General features: G+C 42.9%; 1 protein-coding gene across 2 annotated transcripts in view; it reads left to right on the forward strand.

Annotated features, from left to right (window-relative positions):
- Positions 1–24491, forward strand: part of galnt18b (UDP-N-acetyl-alpha-D-galactosamine:polypeptide N-acetylgalactosaminyltransferase 18b) — a 77501-nt gene that overhangs the window by 19393 nt on the left and 33617 nt on the right. Inside the window, exons 2-4 of one of the 2 annotated variants that reach the window (XM_080772895.1) lie at positions 15196–15391; positions 16273–16439; positions 22317–22500. In XM_080772895.1, coding sequence (XP_080629021.1) covers positions 15196–15391; positions 16273–16439; positions 22317–22500 — 547 coding nt within the window. Of the gene's footprint in view, positions 1–15195; positions 15480–16272; positions 16440–22316; positions 22501–24491 lie in introns of both variants that reach the window. The other variant, XM_080772894.1, reaches the window with a different exon arrangement.

Below are 24491 nucleotides of genomic sequence, written 5' to 3' on the forward strand. Positions count from 1 at the left end.
GTAACTACTTAATAGGTGTATGGTTATCAAAGAATAATGTCAGAATCAGGTATTCACTAAGCCAGGCAACATGATAAGTAATATTAAATCTGTTTATTTGGCCTCTGATGCTAGATGCTAAAGTAATTTCCGGTCGCAAATATATTTGTTATTTTATATTGAATTGGCTTGTGCCAGTTGGCTGCAGAATATAATAATATATTATATGTTATTTTATATTGAATTGTCTTGTGCCAGTTTGCTGCGGAAATAAAAAAAGTTCAGCATAGAACCTAAAGGGATGCAGTTTTGCTCAGTTATTACTGTTCAAATAACTCCTGTTCTTATCACACGTCTACAATTTCCTGCTACATGACACCTGCACCCATATCAGCATGTATACAGTAACGTACACAACTCCCACATAGTCCTCTGTGAGGGTTATGTAAAACCCTCAAGGCTCTATATTTATAATACCATTTTAATAGATGCCTAACATAATAGTGTGACACATTGTTGTTTACACAGCCTGAATGACTAAGCTGTACATTCCTATGCCCCTAAGCCTAAGACATTCATCTAATCACTCTGTCTAGGCTAGTGCTGAGTGCTGAACTGAGATTTGTGTTATTCTTCCGTAAATACAATAATAACTGAGCGACATTTGTTCAATTATATACACACATTTCAATTTTCAGTCATATGTAGAGAGAAGACTTCCGCACACCCGACGGGCAATTTGGAGCAGGTGCGATGATGACAGAGAGTATACAATGTGAAAGAAGGGACATCCGCACACTGCCACTTGCTAGTTCAGAGCAATTTATTGAGCAACGTTTCGGTCTTGCGACCTTCCTCAGGCATATGTAATGTTCTTTCTGAAAGTTGTAGTATACAGATCAGACAATGAGGCTGCTTACGCATGAAGTAGATTACTATACTAGTCTAGTGTTTGTGACACTGAAACAATTGGGCACTGAGAACGATAGGAGAATGCATCCTAGATTAAGTGAAGATGGTTCTAAATCTTGAGTCAATGTTTTATGTGTTACTTACAACGTAGGCTAAGGGGCACTACGTGTAACAGAAAATGGACTCCCTCCTAGCCCGTCCCCAAACTGCCAGGCCACACAGGTTTAGGATCAATTTTACAGTTCAAATAAAACACGAACAGTACCTCAGGGTGGGGACCATATAAACTCCTAAATACAAAACATAAATCCTACTTTTATCTAACAAAGGAAACAAAAAATACAAATATCTAACCTAACATAGCTACTGTACCATGAACGTAGAACAAACTAAACCACAACAAGAGAGGTCACCCACCCCATACACACCCAAGGCATTACATTTTAAACTGAACAAGGTGCCGTTGCTTGGACAGACAGCTTTATACTGTAGTTCATGAGCCCATCACTCACACTCAGCCACTGACTCACACCTTTACATCTAGCATACAACAATGTTGCATTTCCAATGGGAGTCACATGGTTTGACACAACATTTTTGTTTTACGGCTTTCGGCTGTGTTTTTCGACTGCCCCCCATCCCCCTCATACAACAAAAATGTTGTGTCACTGTCAAACCATGTGACTCCCATTGGAAATGAATTGCGAGCTTGCATCAGTCAATAAGTCTCATGCATCAGCTATACATCAATCTGTTGTGAAGGTGTGAGTCAGGCCTTAGTCACCATTTACACCAGCTGGTTATCAACCAGTCACTCCTCAGAGGGGCCCGGTGCCACGGGGGTACCAGAGGGGCCCGGTGCCACGGGGTACCAGAGGGGGCCCTGCCCCCTCAGTTTAAGTTTTATGTACATGTTTTAATATATAAAAATTATGTGTGCCCCCTCGACATTTTCAACTGCCCCTTCAGTCGTTTAATCTGACACCAAAGAGGGAAGAGACACACACGGTCAACATACACCACACTATAGCCTACAGATATGACCTTCTTTTGTATTTTTTGAGTGGTGCAACCACTCCTACAACCAGCAATGTCCGCGTGTCTGTGTTCACCCACCTATGTGACGTTAATGAGCACCAGTAGGGGCTCTAGAAACAGAGGGAGTGATAGTGCTGCACTGTTGCCTGCTAATGAGAGAGAGAGAGAGAGAGGAGGGGGTGGGGGGAAGGGGAGTTGCACCACTCGGTTCACATGGGTGTGATTTTTACAATAAAACTCATATTCTTTGTAAACATAATGCTTAGTGTAAGCATTATTTAAGCATAGTTCTGTTTCTTCATTTGGCACAGATCAGATTCACATTACGTAGCCTATTATTTACTCAATGACGTTGTTCATTTCTTACTAATACAAGAGATCTTGGTGTAAAATGGTGTTCTAACGAGGCCTAGGGCAAAACCTGAAGCCTGCGAACCTGTAGACAATGTTTAATGACGCCAATACTGAATTGATTTTCAGAATGATTTTCAGTGCCAACACAGGGCCTCTGCACAGTACGATGGATGTACGGTAGTTTGCAAAGTTTTAATCCATTTAATTCTCCCACCTGTGCAGTGTTCACTTGCCCTGGGCGTCTTCTGTTGAAGTGGTTTTGATATTATCCTGCAGTGAGAATTGACCAATTCCTGTCTGTGCCAGAAAACAACCCTAGAGCACAAAACACGGAAGAGACTTCCAAGATGAAAAAAGACAGAGAGCTTTTATTCAAAATCACATGCCCGTTGGTCAGACAATCAGACGTGAAAATGCAGGTTCTAGGAGGTGTACCTTGACTGACTGGGGTCTCATTATTCTGCTATGTTCAAACGTGAGTACATAGGACACATTGCAAATGACTGAAATGTTTTGAATTTACTTTGTGAGAAGAACTGCTTGTATTTCCAAGATACCTGGCTTTCCGTTGTTCAAAAGGAGCGAAGATATTTCTTAATATGGTATCATTATCCAACATGAATTTGAATGAACGTGAACAATAGGCCTAGCGCAGCATTTTTTGGTCTGAGAAATGTTCTCACAAAGAGCGGGAACATCTTTGAAAGTCTAAGTCACGTCCTTATAGGGGAGATTTCATTAGTTTAATGAGAAGAGATGAACAGAAGGTGGAGAGATGACTGGGAAGGCTGTGGGAAGTAAACATGACCTTTTGTCCAAATTCTGCCACTGCACATCCCCTCTATGGAATAAACAATGAGGGAGAGACAGCACCCCAAGACACACCCCTTACCCTCTACAAGAGGGAAATGTCAGAAGAGACGTGCCAGCGACTGATGTGTTCTAACAAGAGAATTTGCCGGTCTTCGAAAGCCAGACAGGCTCATCGCATTCTACTGAGTGGGACAGAACGCAGAACAGTGTTTGAAACCATTTGACAGTAAACTTAAGTGGGGGTCCTGGAGCTGTAGCCTTCCACTAGCAAAACCCCATGTAAGTGCCACTCCAAGTGGCCTTATCTATGTTGTTTTGAACTCTACAGTTGCCAAATACATATACAATCTTACTTTAAAAGTGCCCACCTCCTCACTGAGGATATTTGATATGGAAGTTCCCAGATATAAATGGCATTAAATGGGGGTCAGTAGCCTATGCATGTGAAACTGGGGGTCCTTTTCAAATGGGGACCTCGAATGGTACCCTAGTCAAAATATGGCCCTTGAGTAAAATTAATTGGGGAACCCTGCTCTACATGCAGTGATGCAGACATTGGGTTATGCTGCGCTCTGTATGCATACTGTAGTTTAACTGTGGAGAGGAGCGCTGCTCATTTCATTGATTGATTGAAAATGTTATTAACAGTTTGCAGAATGGATACAGGTCAATACAAAATCTGCTATGAAGATAAAACCAGAAAAAAGCACCAAGACTTGTTTACATCAGGGTCCTCCATTTTCAATTCATCAAAACATTTAAAGATGTACAAATATACACTTCTATCTATATACATGTACTGTAACCGAGGCTCTATATCAAGAGCCTGAGATCTGGTCTGTGAATTACAGCCGAGAGTTCGCACCTTGGTTAGTAAGGGATAAAAAATGCGCTCTCTTGAGGCAGGTGGGTCACAACTACAGATCCAAGCTCAATTCTACCGGTAAACCTGCTGAGGCCTTGTATTTATAATATCGTGATGTCATCTCTGACGCCTTGGTTGTGATGTCAGAGCGACACTTAGTTCCTTCGTAACATACATACAGTATATACACACTTTATCCTGCTGGCTGACAACCCAGTGGTTTACGACCTGACGAGTCATTAGTCGTTGCCACAACCATGGACTTCACATTGGTTATGTTGTTTGTGCTAATAACACGACATTCATTCACACATTGCACATGTCAATATACGCTGTGTGTGAGGCTGTGAGCACTATGGACATCCAAAGCTCCCCTCTGCTTTTTGCTGGAGCCTAAATTAAACTCCTTTATAACTTTGTAGCACGCCGCTGAGCCAGGTAGGTCTGTCTGTGATGCCGTTCTGTGTGGCATTGTTGTTGGTGCACGTGTGTGTGCGTGTGTAGGCTATGGCCCACCCACTGGCTACAGGTCATATAGTCTGTGTTGTCCATAATCGTGTAACTCAGAATCTCCGCTGTTAAACATTCATGTAATTTGAATTCATTAAATTGAATCACGATTGAATTCATGATGAATTATAAGTATTTATTTACTAATGCTTAACTAATGCTTAATCGGTAGCACTTTATAGCAACTACACTATATATATATATTTTTTTTTTTTAATGCTTTTTTGTGGCTTTCGCCTTTATTTTATATTTGTTTTATGGAGGGACAGACAGTAGGCTGACAGCAAATGGGAAGAGAGATGGGGGGGGCGACATGCAGTAAAGACCGTCGGGATCGGGAGTCAAACCCGCGGCACACTGCCAGACCGGAACACCAGCCACGGTGCCCGGACCGCTGAGACACGGCCCAGGCCAGCAACTACAATATTAAGCATCAAGCATTAGCTTAACAACTAGTTTTAGAGCATATCCGTGGTCATCATATTTGCATGCCTAACAATCTATGCCAAAACTCATTTTTGTGAATTCTTATATCAAAAGTGCATAATTTTAATAACTTAAACTTCCTTTGAATGAAAACGTGATGTGTGGTGATGTGCCCCGAGTCCTGCATAAATAATAATGAATCCTGATTTCATTCACCTGTTTGATTCCCATCGCTGCGCGTTCCTCCAAACACAGCTCTAGTTTTGATTAGAGAACTACTCTGTTTTTAATCCCATTCAAGATGACATCCAGACAGTGAATTAACCATTTAAAACTTAATCAGCACGCTAAAATATGTAGGCCTATCTGAAAACATTATAGATTAGAAATAAGCCGCAAGCTTTGCTGCCCGTCTGCCTGTGACTTGTAAACAAACAAACGCTCAGAAACACAACGCTTTGCGTTTCACTTCAAAATAAAATGCCCCGGGCCCAAAAAGCCATTGCACTCCATCCTTAATAATGTAATGTGGATCGATTCGTCATAGGTCAATATATATATATATATACACACACACACACACACACACACACACACACACACACACACACACACATATATATATTTCTTTTAATAAAGAAGCTCAGTAGATCTGCTATTTTTGAGTGGCGCAACCACTCCAAGGAACAGCAATGTCCGTGTTATGTGTTAATGAGCATGAGTATGACTATTAGTACCAGTAGGGGCGCTGTTTGCCAGAAACAGAGAGAGATAGTGCTGTACTGTTGCCTGCTAATGAGAGAGAGAGAGAGAGAGCGAGAGAGAGGGGAGTTGCACCACTCAGTTCACACGGTTGTGATTTTTTGTTATGGTAACACAATGCTGGATGTATGGTGGAACACATAGCCTAGGGCTTAGGCTATTTTTAAGAATCTTCACCTGTAACAACATGCCCAAAATATGTTGACATGCATGACATGTTTAGTGGCTCTCTGTCATCCCGGCTACTCTAAATTTAGAAAAGAAAGAATTATAATTAAAAAAACAAAACATAATAATAATAATACGATTAGGCCTTGTCTGGTCAGAAATGGGGAAATTCAACCTAAACGTTTGATATGTGCAATGATCTTGAGAAGCTCTGCTGTTATGACTTGGTGAACTTATTTTAAAGAGAGTTTTGACCACTTAGTTTTTACGTTTTCCATTGCTGATGCAGGGTGCAGGGATATTAAAATTCCAGTCTGCCCAAAACAGCAGTCTCTCTCTCTCATAAATCTTTAATGGGGACGATGACAGCTGTTTTGATAAATTATTGTCTACATGAAAATCTTGTTCTCCTTGTCCTAAGCTGTTGCCAAAACTCATTTACACTGAGCGCTTCAAATATTTCAACTACGATGCAGTTGCACAGTTTGCTTTTGGTTCCACACTCATTAGTTTGGATGTGACATGACATATTAATGACATTACACTTCAGACTGTCTGGTTTGCATTTTCAGGCATATCAGATGACCAAAAATCATGTTTTTTGTTTGATAGTTTTAGTTAATTGTGCTGTGCATATCTCCAAAGCATTAATATAGAGTTGTACTACTCAAATCTGGTTTTCAGACCAACAACTCAGACGAGGATAAAGAGAATTAAACGTGTAGTGAAATGAAAGATACGTTTTTCACACTTTTACACCATATCCGTGGTCATCATATGGTCATATGCCAAAGAAAATCCATAAAAATATTGTTTTAATTACTTCCTGAAAACATGCTGGGATATATTCCTCAGCCTAGTAGGAAAGTCTGTGAAAGATTTCACGTAAATTGCATGCTCCATTCATGATTTGTTCAAAACGGGCCAATCCTGCAAACTTGTGGAGCCAATGTGGAGCCAATGTGGATGGAATATGACATTTCGGACAGATCCGATGACTATAGAGATACTGTGTAACCCCCCAGGTGTAAGAAAGAATAATGACTTTTGCGTTTTTATAAAAGCAGGGTATTTACCATTTTGAATGCACAAGGAGATAGAAACAGACGAGATAAAATCACTGTAGCCTACACAGTTCACAGTCTTATCACTGTGAACTGGAGAATATGAAGTTAGATTAAACTGCCGCCCGAGAGGCTTCAGGCCCTGATCATATTTCTAACTTACCGTACATTGCATGTGTCGAAATTGGATATTGTTCAATCCGTTGTGCACTCAAAAATCACACCCGTGTGAACTGAGTGGTGCAACTCTCCTCCCCCCCCTCCTCCTCTCTCTCATTAGCAGGCAACAGAGCAGCACTATCTCTCTCTGTTTCTGGCACAGCGCCCCTACTGGTACTAATTGGTGCTCAGATACACATAGGCGGGTGAACACGGACATGGTTGTAGGAGTGGTTGCACCACTCAAAAAAGGCATTCTGAGGCATTTTGTTCAAAAAATGTGTTTCGCAAAGATCCACCTGTTAGTGGCGCTATAGCAGCCCAATGTGAAAAGGGTGGGATATATTCCTCAGCCTAGTAGGAAAGTCTGTGAAAGTAAATTGCACAGTTAGAGGGTCCGCCCCGAAACTGGGAGGTCGGGGTTGCATTGGGGGGTCAAATCTACTAATCAAATTATTCCCGAGCGCGGCACGGCTGCAGCTCACCGCTCCTTGGCTGCAGCTCACTGCTCCTTGGCTGCAGCTCACCGCTCCTTGGCTGCAGCTCACTGCTCCAAGAGATGGGTCGAATTGTAACTGTTGGCAATAGACAAATTCAGAAACGGGTCTCATGGTCGCAGCCTGTAGGCGAACTCGACCTAGCTGCAGGGTTTACCGTTTAAACCCTCACCATGCACACCTCTTCTACTACAGTGAACGGTAGAGTGACTGATGTTAGTCTGCCTCAAACGTTACTCTTTTACCTGCTTTTTACTAACACTAACATTACAAAGATGCCCAGAACATTGAGATTAACCTGTTTAGTTTATGGCTGCTCCAACAGTAGTGGCAACATTCCAAAAAACGGAACGTCAAAATATCCACCGCGGGGTCTGAGACCAGAGCCATTGAGTAATGGTTGAGACGAAGCAGTGCAAGGTCCTGAAAGATATATAACGTCAGTCCCCAATCTTTCTGTTTTATGAACACAAGGCTGCTGTACTTCATACCTCACACTAAGCATTTAAAGTATGAGGTATAAAGTACGGCACCGTATGACGGTGTGTGTGTGTGTGTGTGTGTGTGTGTGTGTGTGATGGCCTACATATTAGATCTGCATCAAGTGTATAAAGTCGGTGTTTGAGTGTTTAGTGCTAGAGCTCTTTCAGTTCGCCAAAATGGGATTTATTAAGTCTACTTGTGTGAAATACAACAATACACGGTAAACCATAAACAAGGTCAGAATAAAGGGGATAAAATAGATAATGGACTAACGTAACGTTTCATCGCATTCCTCTCACTGCCGCCTCCCCTTGAGTGTGCTTTTTTTTCTCTTTCTCTCTCTCTCTCTCTGTGTCTCTCTCTCTCTATATTATGGTATATAACTATTCTCTCTCTCTCTCTCATATCTCACACACACCGTTATACGTTGGTGTTAGCGGGCCCGATTCATACTGCAGTAGATGGGCACAGGTTTCCTACCTGCTTGGCTGCTGCTGCTCCATCTGTCTGTCAGTGTCAAACAACCACGCAGTCATTTAATTATTGAATATCTCCGACAGTCATGCAGAGTTAAGCTCAGCCATACAGTATGTATGTAGGTGGCTAACAACAAACTAGCGTGCTGCCTGCAACAGAACACCACTTTTTATTTACTGCAGAGAGAAGTTAACACATGTTTGCAGTTTGTTTGCCTGATGATCACTTGTCAGTCTTGTGGTGTAAACATTGCCAACAGGCATCGCCTCGCGTTCTTTTAACGAGCCATGTTCTGGCGTTCTGCCGGGTGCTTCAAAACGCCACTGAGCAACTTCCATTTAAATGAATAGCAGGCGTTCTATCGTTTTATTACATGGCTTGGTTGAATGCTTGATTCTGATTGGTCAATCGCTTAATTCAGCGGTGAGTTATGTCATCATAATGACCACTCCGCTGTATAAAAGACCTCTGCCTAATAAAACCCTCTGAGCACCAGCTGCGCCACGCTTGATTTACTGCTGTTTCCAACATGACAGCCATGTCACACTCTAGTGACACACAATGTCATTTACAGCTAAACTTGCTCTCAAAAATGTTTTTGAAAACATTTGAGCGAGAAATAGACGAAGCAGGACCCGAAAATGGATTCTATTTGATCAACTCACTTCCTTGTTTTCCGACCGTACTGCAGCCCTGCAGCTGGCCAGACGCAGCCAGCGCAAACTTATGGAATACTTTTTTTGTTGTGTTTTGGGTCAATGTATTAATGTATGTTAGGTACAGTAGCCATGTAATAAGCAGGATAATACCTGGCTAGGTGGTCGTTGTCGGGATATAAATCACCCTCAGGGAGTGTAACCACCTCTGCTTCACCTCGGTGGTTAAACACCCTGTCGCTGAATTATCTCCCAACAACGACCACCTAGCCAGATATTATCCCTTACATATAATAAGAGTTATATCCTTTATAACTCTATGCTGCACACGGGCGCAGGCGCAGAAGACGTCTGTAGAAGCGGCCCCGGGTCTTAATAGGTGCATGCTGTGAATCCGTGCTTTTATACCTGCTGTTATTTGATGTGATTTATTTTGCTAGTTATGTTTTCCACATGCACAAAAAGCAGTTGATTCTGATTCCGATTGTGAAATGAAATCCTTACATTTGGTTACATAATGTAACCAAACACACTATTCAGTGTCGGTACCATCAGTACCACAGTACTGCACCAGCAGTGCTTCTGCTTGCCTTATAAGTCCAACTGGTATCTTTCAGACTCAGCCTCTGTATACTGGTGAACAGACATTCCTAACAGACTATCCCCTGCTGTGCACACAATGGGAGCACGCTTTCTGCTGCACTATGCCAGGCTTAGCTTCTGCTTCACACGCACGTGCACACACACACACACACACACACCTCTCCATCTCTCCCTTTGCCTTGGGCATTTTACTGTGGTTAACTTGAGGTTTTGCTGACTATATCCATCCTCAGTGGGGTTTTTAAATTAGTCCCCCAACAACCAACAGTGTGTGTGATCTGGCTACTTGTGCTACCTGAGGACAATGTACTCAGCATTCACCATGCTTTAACACGGTAAAAGCACGGTGGTCCACGAAAGTCAACTGTGCTAATTAGGAGAGGGCTTTCTATATGATTGGTATTCCTATCGTGCATGTCAAAGGTTAAAGCGGTCTGCATTCACACACAGATGGCGGAGGATGCACAGCTCCAACCTGCTCATTGGGAGCAGTTAGGCGTTCAGTGTCTTCGCTCATGGACACTTCAACAAGCAGCTATAGGGGGAGCCAGGGATTCAAACCAGGAACCTTATGATTACAAGACGGCCTTCAGGTCTTTAAGCAGCTTCCCATGGGACAATACACTCCGCTTGCACAGGTTGCTTAGGTTATCCTATCAACAAAACACCAACCCCGGACCCCACCCACTGCTTTGGCGTTTTACTGCAGGGGAAATTGCCTAGGAAGGCCTAATTCATCAGCAGCACAAGCGTGGAATAAATGAGCCTTCAAGCTCATTTGCTGGGATTGAAGCACTTTTAGAATGGTTATCCTCCACTTGGTCCAATCACTGGCTTCTCTTATCGGGACGTAAGACGCACTCCCTCTGCTTCGTGACACTGGAAGTTGAAAGGTTCTGTGTTCAATATGTTTTAGAGTTTAACCACTTAATTTACCACCTATTTTACTTGATACAGATTGATTAAGTGAGCTTCAGCTATTTAAGCTGTTCTACAAGCTCACAATCAACGTGTCGTATGATGCCGTTTGTAGTAGTTTGTAGATCAGCTATTTTAGTTACCTAATATTTTTGTAATGTTCACCTACCAGGCCAACATTGGGAATGATGCCCTTTGGTTATGCAATACCTGAGTACTTAACCACTTAAGCCCCATCAACTGTAATGTGGGGAAAGCCTTCGCTAAGCTCGCCCGTGGCCGTGTCGCTATCTAGCGCCACTAGCCTTATGCCTAGAACACCTGCGCGGGATCCGGACGCAATTCCGACAGGCGTCGGTGCATTAGTCCGACATGCGGGAACAACGGTCGGACTAGCGCTCGAACATGCGCTGCTCCCATGCTGAGAAGAGGCAGACGGCAGTTGACCTCCCTCTGAGTAACACATGGTCACTCAGAAATAAGAGTACTGTGAGCCCTGGGTCACGTTTTTCAGCTAGACTTGGCTGCACCCAAACATCCCCGACTGTTAATGTTGGTCGTCACACATTCTCTCTGACAGAATCGAGCTGTCAGGGAAAAGCAAAGGCTCAGCGTGTACCCAAATGACAAGTGGTGCAGACAGCACAGTCTGAGAGGAAATCTATAATCCTGATGTGGAACTGTTACTGTATGTGCAATTCTCAAGCCTTTTTCCCTACAGTACCTCAAGAGTTTGGTAGTAACCTCATATGACAGGCTAGAGATTTACCCTAAATCCATCAACAATGTCTTTACGAAAATTGTCATTGCCAACAATCCACAAGTCCAGACGGTATAGCTCTGCTTGTCTATGAAAAACATGGACAGATGGGTTTCTGGATGGATGTAGTAATCAGATGCACAGCGTTTTACTCCCGCGCGTGTGCGTGTGTGTGTGTGCGTGTGTGTGTGCGTGTGTGTGTGTGTGTGTGTGTGTGTGTGTGCGTGTGTGTGTGTGTGTGTGTGTGTGTGTGTGTGTGTGTGTGTGTGTGGCACAGTGTTTTACTCCTGTGTGTGTGTGGCACAGTGTTTTACTCCTGTGTGTGTGTGTGTGCCTGTGTGTGTGTGCGCCTGCCTTTGTCTCTTTTACAACTACATCCTGATTTTCATTTAAAATGTGTATGCATAAAATGTGCTATTTTGTCTTTGGCAACTCAATGTTATGAGTTAGAATTCAGAGCACTACACTGGCGCAGCATTTCAACCACGAGACAGCAATGCCACTGGCAAGATGGCCGCTAGCAATAGTGCTTCAACTGCTGTGACTGAAACCACACTTTTGATGCTGGTGGTGTATGAACTTGAGAAGCTAAAGAAAATAATATACAGCTTACTGGAGTGCTGCAGATACTGTAGCGTATGAGTGTGAGGCTACAGATTGCACAAGGCAGACCATTATTAGACTCTGGCCCTTCTATGCAACGTGAAATCCTGTGAATTCAACAATAGTTTCCTCAGATCTCGCCACACATTTGATTTCGCTATGTCTCCTAAGGGTAAAAAGCAGGCGAACTGGAGATTCAACTCCAGGAGTATATACAATACAACAAATCTAACTCCGTTTCCCCCCTCCTTAGGCAAACTTTTAAAACAGTATTGCGAGGAGAGATTATTTAATAAAATGCCATGGTGTTGAAGCAAGGAAAACAAGGACAACAAGAGTTGATGGATGTGATTCTTCATGTGGACAGACAGTAGGCTACTCTACCTCCCCAAGCCCTGTGCTCCAAATAGAGAAATTAAAACTTCAAACTGAGTTTAATATCCTTTCCACCAACAAGGCAGACAATATTTTAAAGTCGCACAAAAGGTACTATTATGAATTTGGTGACAAGCCAGCCGGCTATGCACATTGCATTACAGTTACAGCAAAGCTGCTGGATCTTTTAGGATTATCTTCTTTCTTTCTTTCTTTCATTCTTTCTTTCTTTCTTTCTTTCTAGTTGATCCGTCACTTCTGTGCTCTGTGGTTGAAGAACCAGAATGGAACTTACTGTACACGCCACTGTTTAACATAGCGTGACCTCACAGGAGCTGTTCATATGATGTACTGTATAGGGTTACCTCACAGGAGCTGTTCATATGATGTAGTGTATAGGGTTACCTCACAGGAGCTGTTCATATGATGTAGTGTATAGGGTGACCTCACAGGAGCTGTTCATATGATGTAGTGTATAGGGTTACCTCACAGGAGCTGTTCATATGATGTACTGTATAGGGTTACCTCACAGGAGCTGTTCATATTATGATGTGTATAGGGTTACCTCACAGGAACTGTTCATATGATGTAGTGTATAGGGTGACCTCACAGGAGCTGTTCATATGATGTACTGTATAGGGTTTGCTCAAGTTAACTTGGTGACATAATCAAAAAACGAGGTTCAGAGAGTCAGGACATCTGGGGATGCACAAGTTATTTTGTCTTATATTATCCTATCCTATATTATCATACCTTACTGTACCTTGTAATTGTCATTAGTCTTGAGCATGATAGACTAACATTATAGCCTACTGCTAGCACATTTGTTCTGCACGACATGCCCAAATAAATATGCGCTGTGATAGTGGGGGAATGCACACATGCATGCGCACGCACGGACGGACACTCGCACACACAAAAATCTGTAATGTGATTAATCTAATAATGTCCTGAAATTAAATGAAAGCAATGGTTGTAGTCTGACGGTGATGTTGACTAACACTGCTTTGATCAGATCAGCCAGTCTGGCTATCAAATGATAAGTCAAAGCTGATGTCATTGTGTGCACTGTGGTATTTTAATTGGGGCTCACACAGAGATTAGCCTATATATACAAGCGCAAAATTGTTCCAGCAGTGTTGCTGTTCAGAAATATCACACTGAAATTACAGCTTTATGCTATATCACTCATGCACTGTAGTGTGTCAGCTTAATGTTGAACTTTGGTGGACCCTTGGGTTGTATTAGCTACGTCGGCATGATATTTACTGTACATGTAAGTTCAAATAATGTTGAGCATCTTTATCTGCTGCTTCTGAATGTATACAGTATAGTCCATGTAGCCTACTAGTGCCATATAAATGATAGGTTACTGTGCGCCATACCACCTTATTCAGCAGGAAATATAGGGGCGTGTGTGTGTGTGTGTGTGTGTGTGTGTGTGTGTGTGTGTGTGTGTGTGTGTGTGTGTGTGTGTGTGTGTGTGTGTGTGTGTGTGTGTGTGTGTGTGTGTGTGTGTGTGTGTGTGTGTGTGTGTGTGTGTGTGTGTGTGTGTGTGTGTGTGTGTGTGTGTGTGTGTGTGTGTGCATTACAATACCTTACATTCCTTGATCACAGATGGATAAAATAAGATTATAACAATCAGAACCATATGTCTGAGTTATATTAAAGAACTAAGAGAAATAAAGGTCCTGTAGCTGCATCAGTAATTAATTATTTATACTGTAACCAAAGTGTATTGCAGACCGAAAGGAAAACACAAAACTGTTGCCTTTGAAGTTAAATTGCAATATTTTTATGACTTAAACTTGATCAACCAAAATAATAATTCAAACTGATGCAGACTGATGCAAGCTCGCAATGCATTTCCAATGGGAGTCACATGGTTTGACACAACATTTTTGTTGTATGAGGGGGAGGGGGGGGCAGTCGAAACACAGCCGAAAGCCGTACAACAAAAATGTGACTTCCATTGGAAATGCATTGGGACGGCCATGACACTTAACCCTTTGTTTACATCTAGCATCCAACAATGTTGTAAGTATGCTAGATGCGAAGGTGTGAGTGAGGCCTAACAATTAAAATTCAGTCTACGTCTGTGATCAGTGAGTGTCTCTCATTCATTTTTAGCGCATGGTCAATGAAACAAAAACTCACCTGCTATTTAGGGAGATTTTCTTTGCCAGTTCATGTTTTATTTAGAGGAAAGTTGTCGTGAAAACCTGAGAGTAGACCTGGATAAAGGCATGCACCACAGGTCTGCAGCTGGAATCCAACCAATCAATTACGCTGGCGCATAGCAACACCTAAATGAAACACACCCACACATTAGTTTCAGCTGTGTTTACCTGTCAAAACTGCTGTGAAAATGATCTGTGGAACATTTCATAGCATAGCACCTAATCAAATGTACTAACATTTTATTAGCTGCATCTGTGTTTAGTATACCCTGTTGGAACTTCCTTGACACATCTTTGAAAACGGTCCATTATGGGCTCAATGCACTACCAGAGTCAGATACCAGCATGCTCCTCACCCTGGTCCATTATGACGTGCTCAATGCACTACCAGAGTCAGATACCAGCATGCTCCTCACCTGCAAACATACACCGTGCTGAACTGTGCCACCGAAGAATGATCTCATCACATTCCTTATTTTGCAGAGAATAAGAACATATTATTTAGCATGTTATATGTTAGAAATAGGTGTTATCTGTTTCACAATATTCTATAATATGTTGGTATTTCTTTTGTCTTCTTGTACCTCCTACAGAGACTCCAGGGAGGGGAGACAATGATCCGGTTGAGACGTCATTCTCGGACTCGTCACTGTTTGCCCACTGGGGCCAGGAGTTGGGCCCGGACAACCGGAGGATAGCGTTGAAGTTGTTCCAGTACTATGGTTACAATAGCTACCTTAGTGACCGCCTGTCTTTGGACAGGACCATCCCAGACCTCAGACCTGATGGGTAAGTTGTTCCAGTACTATGGTTACAATAGCTACCTTAGTGACCGCCTGTCTTTGGACAGGACCATCCCAGACCTCAGACCTGATGGGTAAGTTGTTCCAGTACTATGGTTACAATAGCTACCTTAGTGACCGCCTGTCTCTAGACAGGACCATCCCAGACCTCAGACCTGATGGGTAAAATTACAGGTAGCATACAGGTAGAGTGCTGCTCAATAAACTATGTATTATTTGTATTCATTTTAGCAGCAGCACTTATCCCTGTGCACTCACTGTATAAATATGTAGATCAATGAAATCAAGTTGATTTGTTTGGTTGATTGATTGATTGATTGATTGATTGATTGAGTAGTACGTGTCTGCCCTACTACTTGCATAGTAGGGCACCACTCTAGTGTCTAGTTCATACAAATTATAAAATCACCACTTTCAAATGCTTCACATGCTATTTTTTCCCTTCCTCTTGTTTTCACTATTCACTATTCAATATATGCAGATTTGAAATAATTTGGGATTTCATTCCACCCGCGACCTGTGTAAAGAATGTGTTAAACACACTAGCCCTCGTATTTTCTCAATGTGTCTAAGATCAATGGGGATCCACTTCAGCTCAATGAAATGATTTGGACTAAATGGATTTTTACCCTATTGTTTCACTGATTCTTTCCAAAATATATATTATTTTCTTCCAGAGATATGTAGCTCTATTTGCCATGCATTGCAAGTTCATTATTTACTCTAAATTAAAAAGTGCTATGAGCCATATACTGTAAGTCTCCCAAGACAGAAAATCTATAAATTGAGCAATCTATAGACTGACTGATTAATCTCCACTACGCTACGCTATGATATAATTTTCAAATGATGTATCTGTCCCCACAGATGCAGGAATATCACATATCCTTCTAATCTTCCCCAAGTGAGCATTGTCTTCATCTTTGTGAACGAGGCCTTGTCGGTCATCCTGCGGTCTATTCACTCCGCCATGAGCAGAACGCCTTCTCATCTTCTCAAAGAGATCGTCCTTGTAGATGACAACAGCAACAATGGTGAGAAACAAGCAATGTGTTGTGAGCCTTGTAGATCTATTTTTAGGGACACGTTTGTGTGGTTAAAATGAGCAACAACATGTACAGAGTATACTGTACTGTACATGTAGGACTGAACGTGTATTCTATAATAAAGTGTTGTATAGTAGGTGGTCCGTGGTACAGCTCAATATCTCATTCTGCTCCGAGCATATGGCACACTAGTGGGATTTGTCATGGTGGATGATGCACTGTTAGCCTTCAGCCTAGATACTGTATGTCTGAGTGGTAATCTCAACGTTCTTAGTAATTACTGCACCGCTCTTTGTCTACTTCCTTTCCACTGTCTACTATAAGTCTTTCATGTTATTAATTAGCAGTTGTGCTCATTGGATCTGAACTATACCGTAGAAGAAAAATACTAATTAGTGGGACAGACAGACAGACGGTGAATATGCCTGGAGGTGGACGAGCATTCAGCAAGGTAATGAAGTGCTTGCACATATCTCATGATCCCTAATGATTACAGCCCATTTGACAGGGCGGAGCCTAAACAGCGCACAGGCTAGAAGGCATCCGGCTTATGCTCTGAGTCTGAACTTTGGATCGCTGTGCTTTGTTAACTCAGTGCTGTGCTATTAATGAGGAAATGGTTGGCTTCCAGTTGGTAGTAATGGTACTGCCACCCCTGCTGGTACAACCCTGATGTCTGATAGAGTTGACGTCAGCTGTGAAAAGAAGCCTACATACAGTAAAGTTAGAGTAAATGCTTAAATAAAATACCTTTTCATGACAGCAAGCCGAGCCATGTAAAATGCAACAAGCCATGTGTCAATGTTGAGGCAAAGCACTGTAGAATACTGTGGTTCTTGTAACAAGGAAACTGGAAGTTAGAGGTGAACCAACATAAATAATCGAGGTCCTCAGAATAGGTAAGGTTTATCATGAAAATAATCTGTGAAATAATCTATACAAACAATACAGCATATATACATCAGCATCATTATCTCTTGCATCCTGCAACTGAAAGGAATCATGTTACATGGCTGTGTAAGCTCAGTGAGCTGTAAGAACTAAGAACAGCCCTCCTCCCCCTCATGCCACTATTGTGTTACGGTGCCATATTACCCAGAAAGCTGAGACGTGATGCCGCATCTAAAGTTACCATGCATGTTTTCGCATGTATATGTTTTGTTCTCTTGCCGTCACTGTTTTGCTTTGCCTGTTTGTCTTACTGCTTGTGTATGCTACTCTAATGTGGTATAGTCTGCCCGATGCTTTTGTTCTAGACGGTATTTATGATTTATGTAATGCTTGTTGTCATGATGTAGTATTGCTTTGCTGCTGCCTTCTGTCTTTTAACTTTTTTTGACATTTAATTTATTTTAGCCTTTATCCCTTCCCTCAAGAGCCGTTAATTATTTTCAGGCCGCCAGTTTTTAATGACTTGCCTGGTTAAACAAAGGTTAAACAATAAAAAAGGAAGGGGAAAGAAAAAGATCATTCAAAAAGTGAGTGGAGGAAAATGCTAAAAGGTTACTCCCTCGTTTCCAAGCTCAAGTGGATGATCATATCTCAGATTTGTATCACATCATTGTTAGGCAGGGAGAAAGAATCCCCTTTTAGCTGCTTTGGGGACCCAAGTCACACTTTGACATTTTGCTAATGACACTTCAATCTGTTTGCCTCAGGACTGTCAGAAGCCTTCTGGACCTTCTGGTATAGGAATCTTTTTATTACCATGATTGGAAATATTATCTATCCATCCATCTATTGACTGTCACAGTCAGCCACTGCGCTGGTCCAGAGGTTGTTTAAGGCATCCTCCCATGAGGCTAACCTCCCAGACAACTGAGGGTTTAGAAATAGTCATCTGCCACTGCCAGAGTTCACCCCCAAAAAGACATTAGCATGCATGAGACAATCTAACCACCGAGGGAAAAGGAGGGAAAATTGACCTAGCTGATTCCTCCTTAATTGGAAGATGTCCCTCGAGCAGTGACATGCATGACTGTTTGGCTGTGACAGGGCAGGGGCACATGTGTTAGACAGACTGTCGCACCGTTCATAATTTCATAACTCAAAGTGAACGGAAAGGTCTTGTTTGTGCCATGCTTTGGAGACAATGAAAATGTGGAGGTTCTTCCTTTATACTGTAGAAGCATTGTCATTCCTCAGTTGAACCTGTGTCTCACTCATGCTGTATGTCGGAGACACGTCCACACAGTGGAATTCTGACAATCAGGCTCAAGAGTATAGAGGAGATAATGGTAGGAGGCCCAGATCACTGCAGCGTGCACAGATTGTCATTTAACAATAAGGAATGATGACTGCTGGTCCCACCCCACCCACTACCTCTGGATTAGAAGATCTGCAGCTACTGTATAACGGAGGTCACAAAGGACCTGTTTTGAATTTAGCAGCAGCCATGCACAGAATGGATCTCCATGTGTGCATTGAGTCACATACCATGCCTCATATTACACAAATATTGATTACAGTACAGTACAGTACAGTCAAATTCTCAGAATGAAATGAACACTCAGGATTTTACATTGTAAAGTAAACCAAGTGACAAGTAAATAGCATCCAGCATTCTGTTGTTTATTTATTTTTGCTATTATTTCACGTTTTATATAATCATTATGAAGGGTAGCATGATTATCACTCACCCTCTACGTTGTCACTTTTTGCTACAAAAGTATAAGAATGATCCTTGTTTGTTCCTTGAATCCAATGTATTGCATTCCAAAGCCTACTATCAATTAAATTCAATTTCCAACTGAGCTGCATGCCTACAACACCATATAAGTCATACAAGATTGATGTCTTAGTCGTCAGGCTTTCCAGGGGTAATGAAGCTGTGCTTCGTTATGATCTCGTTATGAAACATTACACTTCATCATTCTTACTTCCACATTTCACACTTCTGAATATTGTAATTATCTTACACTGTTGTGCAGTAGTATGCATTCATTGAAACTAAATGATATATGAATGGCTAGAAATGGTGAAACTGGGTGCAGTACGTTGTTCAGACTATAGTCATTGGTCCGACAAATGACAACCCACCTCATCTCCTAACCTAACCATAACCGCAAGCCAGGGCTGGACTGGGACAAAAATTCGGCCCGGTCATTTTCGCGTGAATTTGGCCCAGACCGGCCCACCACAACCAGTGTGCAGAAAGCAGAAACTCTACCGCCCGCTCCGTCGAGGCACACACAAACAAACAAGCCCTAATACCACCACTTTTACAGAACAACATAAATGACAACAGACGACTATACACAACCCTTTATAGAGGGCCTGCCTGTTTAAATCATGGCGGCCCCCTACGGTCGCGGCCCACCGGGAATATGCCCGGTATGACCTGTGGCCAGTCGAGCCCTGCCACAAGCACGGGAGCAGACGCATGTCGGACTAATGCCCAGTCTGAATTACATGCGGTCCCCGTGAAACTGTTTTGACGTGTTCCTGTACCTGGAGATACGAGAGTTTAGTTTTATCTTCCAAACAGGGTAGTGTGAATCATCCGTCTGCTCTGATCAATCTCTGTAGAGAAGGGGAAAAAATAAAACATTTGTACTTGTTACAGGCCTGTTCCTAGTGGATTGATGAAGGACACTCATTGCCCAAGGATAAGCTTGGTCAAACAGAGGAAATAGAACAAATCGTGTGTGTGTGTGTGTGTGTGTGTGTGTGTGTGTGTGTGTGTGTGTGTGTGTGTGTGTGTGTGTGTGTGTGTGTGTGTGTGTGTGTGTGTGTGTGTGTGTGTGTGTGTGTGTGTGTGTGTGTGTGTGTGTGTGTGTGTGTGTGTGTGTGTGTGTGTGTGTGTGTGTGTGTGTGTGTGTGTGCCCCCCCGCGCGCGCACACAGAGCCTGGCTCATTGTTTCAGAGCGGTAACTGTCTCAACGTAGATATATCATAGACATCAGGTGAATTATACTGTATTGAAAATGTCAACTGGACAGAAACTAATACTCAGCAGCACTATAAACATTTAATATCCTAATAAACAATCCTAATATAATGATAATAACTATTGAATCTGACAGTAACACAATTATGATTGACAAAAAAACTAAAATTAAATGAACCATGTAGCAATATAACTATTTAATCATTAATAACATAATAATGTCAGCCATAAGAGGGCAGTTTGTCACTGCCTGGTGTGATGAAGAGACTATAAGAATGTCTATTATTAGACATTATAATAGATATCTCCACTCGGTTTATAATCCATCATAACCAAAGTAAAATGTTACTAGATTAGTGCTGTGTTTTGCTGACTTTTATGGATTTCGCTGTTTCTGTATGGTGGGTTTTATGAGACTTGATTGATGGGCTGTCAGATATAAACAAGCACATGTCTGGTGGGGGGGGTTCAGATCCATTTACGCTCGACAGGGAAAGCAGAGTCAAAGGTGTTTTATAAAAGACACGACGAGGCAATTTTATTTATAGGAAAGGGTGTGATGAAATCTCCCACACAGCTTCACCATGTTAATACTACAGTCTACAGTGTAGTACAGTAAGAGTATTGTTTTGTAATCATGGTTTTGTGAAGCACCACTGACTTTGCTGGCATTTTGTACGTGACTCTGAATTTGACAGTGTGTATAAAACTATAATTATACTCCTCGAAATGAATGGTACCGCACGCTTCCATTATGGACATCTGTCTTCCAGGATTCGGTGATTCACTGAGATTCATTGAAATTATGCTGCAAGAGAGCCAGGCAATTCCAAGCATCATTATAAAGATGATATATTTTTTTAAATCACCTAAAGAAATATATTCAATACATTTTTACTATGCAACAGTGGATGAAGCATACAATACACCGCTCCTCAGCCGATTCACGGCAGGGTTGGCCAGGCTCCAAAGCAAACAGTTGCCAGTGTTCGAGGGTGGGATGCCGGCAAGGGATTGTGTGGGATTGTCGCTGCATGAGCGACTCCTACTGGATGGTGATGCTGCTTTTTCTGCGGGGAGGAGACCTGGGAGAAATGGCGTGAGGGGAGGGGACCTGGGAGACATGGCAAAGCAAAGCAAAGGTACTATGTTTACCCAGGGTAACTGGACTAAGCTCAAGAACTTGTTTACAGCCAGGCCCTGCTCAAAGAACATTTCATGGTAGAGGTTCAATGCCTTGCTCAAGGGCACTTCAGCGGTGGTAATTTTAACGTGCCGGTCCGGGGATACGATCTAGCGACCTTCGATATCAAGACCGCTCCGCAAACTGTTCGGCCACCGCTGCCCGCTGGCGTGATCCTCCCTGCATGATGTTACGCTCTCCTATGGTGACGTTCCTTGCCGTCGGGTGAGAAGAAGCAGCATGGCGACTCCATCCATGTGCACATGATGGAGGCATGTGGTTATCTACTTACGGTACTCTCAAAGAACAAACAGTCGGGGCTTGGCAGCAGCATGAGGGCCACTCGTGTTTTGAACATAATAGGGGCTGAGTCGTCATTATTGCAATATCCCCTTATGTACAGTACAGCAAGACCCATGGAATGCTGGAAAGCTGACTCAAGCTGCTTCTTGTTTGGTTCAGCGATGGAAGCATTGGACCATGAGTACTTTGACCTCCTATAGCTGCAGTAATATAATAATAATATAGTAAAAGCAGTAGCAGTCGAAACACGCCACGAGAAAGGAGGAGGTCCTGTGGGAGGAAAAGAGCACTTCTAAGCAGCTATTTCTCACTTACTCACCTATTCCTCTCACCATGAAATGAATAGGTGACCTCGTGAGAGTCTCACGAGGTATCTTGACAAACTTGGTAATGTTTCATGTCCTACTGTATCAGTAACGTGTGTGTGTGTGTGAATGTGTGTGTGAATGTGTGTGTGTGTGTGCGCGTGCTTTTGTGCTTTTGTGTGCAGATGAGCTGAAGGACAAGCTGCAGGACTTTATTTCAGAAAAGAATAACCAGCGACCAGGTTTTATTAAGTTCGTGCGTCATAACAAGCAGGAAGGCCTGATCCGCTCTCGGGTGAGTGGGTGGAGGGCTGCCACCGCTCCAGTCGTTGCCCTGTTTGATGCCCATGTAGAGTTCAACGTAGGCTGGTGAGTCACTCACAACACATCCACGCTCTGCTGCGTTGGGTTAGTTAGTGTTCACTATGCATTCACCACAACACATCCACGCTCTGCTGCGTTGGGTTAGTTAGTGTTCACTATGCATTCACCACAACACATCCACGCTCTGCTGCGTTGGGTTAGTTAGTGTTCACTATGCATTCACCACAACACATCCATGCTCTGCTGCATTGGGTTAGTTAGTGTTCACTATGCATTCACCACAACACATCCACGCTCTGCTGCGTTGGGTTAGTTAGCACTGTGTTCACTATGCATTCACCACAACACATCCACGCTCTGCTGCGTTGGGTTAGTTAGTGTTCACTATGCATTCACCACAACACATCCACGCTCTGCTGCATTGGGTTAGTTAGTGTTCACTATGCATTCACCACAACACATCCACGCTCTGCTGCGTTGGGTTAGTTAGCACTGTGTTCACTATGCATTCACCACAACACATCCACGCTCTGCTGCGTTGGGTTAGTTAGTGTTCACTATACATTCACCACAGCACATCCACGCTCTGCTGCGTTGGGTTAGTTAGTGTTCACTATGCATTCACCACAACACATCCACGCTCTGCTGCGTTGGGTTAGTTAGTGTTCACTATGCATTCACCACAACACATCCACGCTCTGCTGCGTTGGGTTAGTTAGTGTTCACTATACATTCACCACAACACATCCACGCTCTGCTGCGTTGGGTTAGTTAGTGTTCACTATGCATTCACCACAACACATCCACGCTCTGCTGCGTTGGGTTAGTTAGTGTTCACTATGCATTCACCACAACACATCCACGCTCTGCTGCATTGGGTTAGTTAGTGTTCACTATGCATTCACCACAACACATCCACGCTCTGCTGCGTTGGGTTAGTTAGCACTGTGTTCACTATGCATTCACCACAACACATCCACGCTCTGCTGCGTTGGGTTAGTTAGTGTTCACTATACATTCACCACAACACATCCACGCTCTGCTGCGTTGGGTTAGTTAGTGTTCACTATGCATTCACCACAACACATCCACGCTCTGCTGCATTGGGTTAGTTAGTGTTCACTATACATTCACCACAACACATCCACGCTCTGCTGCGTTGGGTTAGTTAGTGTTCACTATGCATTCACCACAACACATCCACGCTCTGCTGCGTTGGGTTAGTTAGTGTTCACTATGCATTCACCACAACACATCCACGCTCTGCTGTGTTGGGTTAGTTAGTGTTCACTATGCATTCACCACAACACATCCACGCTCTGCTGCGTTGGGTTAGTTAGCACTGTTCACTATACATTCACCACAACACATCCACGCTCTGCTGCGTTGGGTTAGTTAGCACTGTTCACTATGCATTCACCACAACACATCCACGCTCTGCTGCGTTGGGTTAGTTAGTGTTCACTATGCATTCACCACAACACATCCACACTCTGCTGCGTTGGGTTAGTTAGCACTGTTCACTATGCATTCACCACAACACATCCACGCTCTGCTGCGTTGGGTTAGTTAGTGTTCACTATGCATTCACCACAACACATCCACGCTCTGCTGCGTTGGGTTAGTTAGTGTTCACTATGCATTCACCACAACACATCCACGCTCTGCTGCGTTGGGTTAGTTAGTGTTCACTATGCATTCACCACAACACATCCACGCTCTGCTGCGTTGGGTTAGTTAGTGTTCACTATGCATTCACCACAACACATCCACGCTCTGCTGCGTTGGGTTAGTTAGTGTTCACTATGCATTCACCACAACACATCCACGCTCTGCTGCGTTGGGTTAGTTAGTGTTCACTATGCATTCACCACAACACATCCACGCTCTGCTGTGTTGGGTTAGTTAGTGTTCACTATGCATTCACCACACTGTTCTTACTTACTCGTACTTATTGTAGAGATATAGATATAGATTTGTTGTCTCTCTCAACCAACCCCCCCATCACACACACACATACACACACACACACACGC

The sequence above is a fragment of the Protomyctophum bolini genome (genome assembly GCF_963924005.1).
Source record: "Protomyctophum bolini genome assembly, chromosome: 1".
Classification (NCBI taxonomy): domain Eukaryota; kingdom Metazoa; phylum Chordata; class Actinopteri; order Myctophiformes; family Myctophidae; genus Protomyctophum; species Protomyctophum bolini.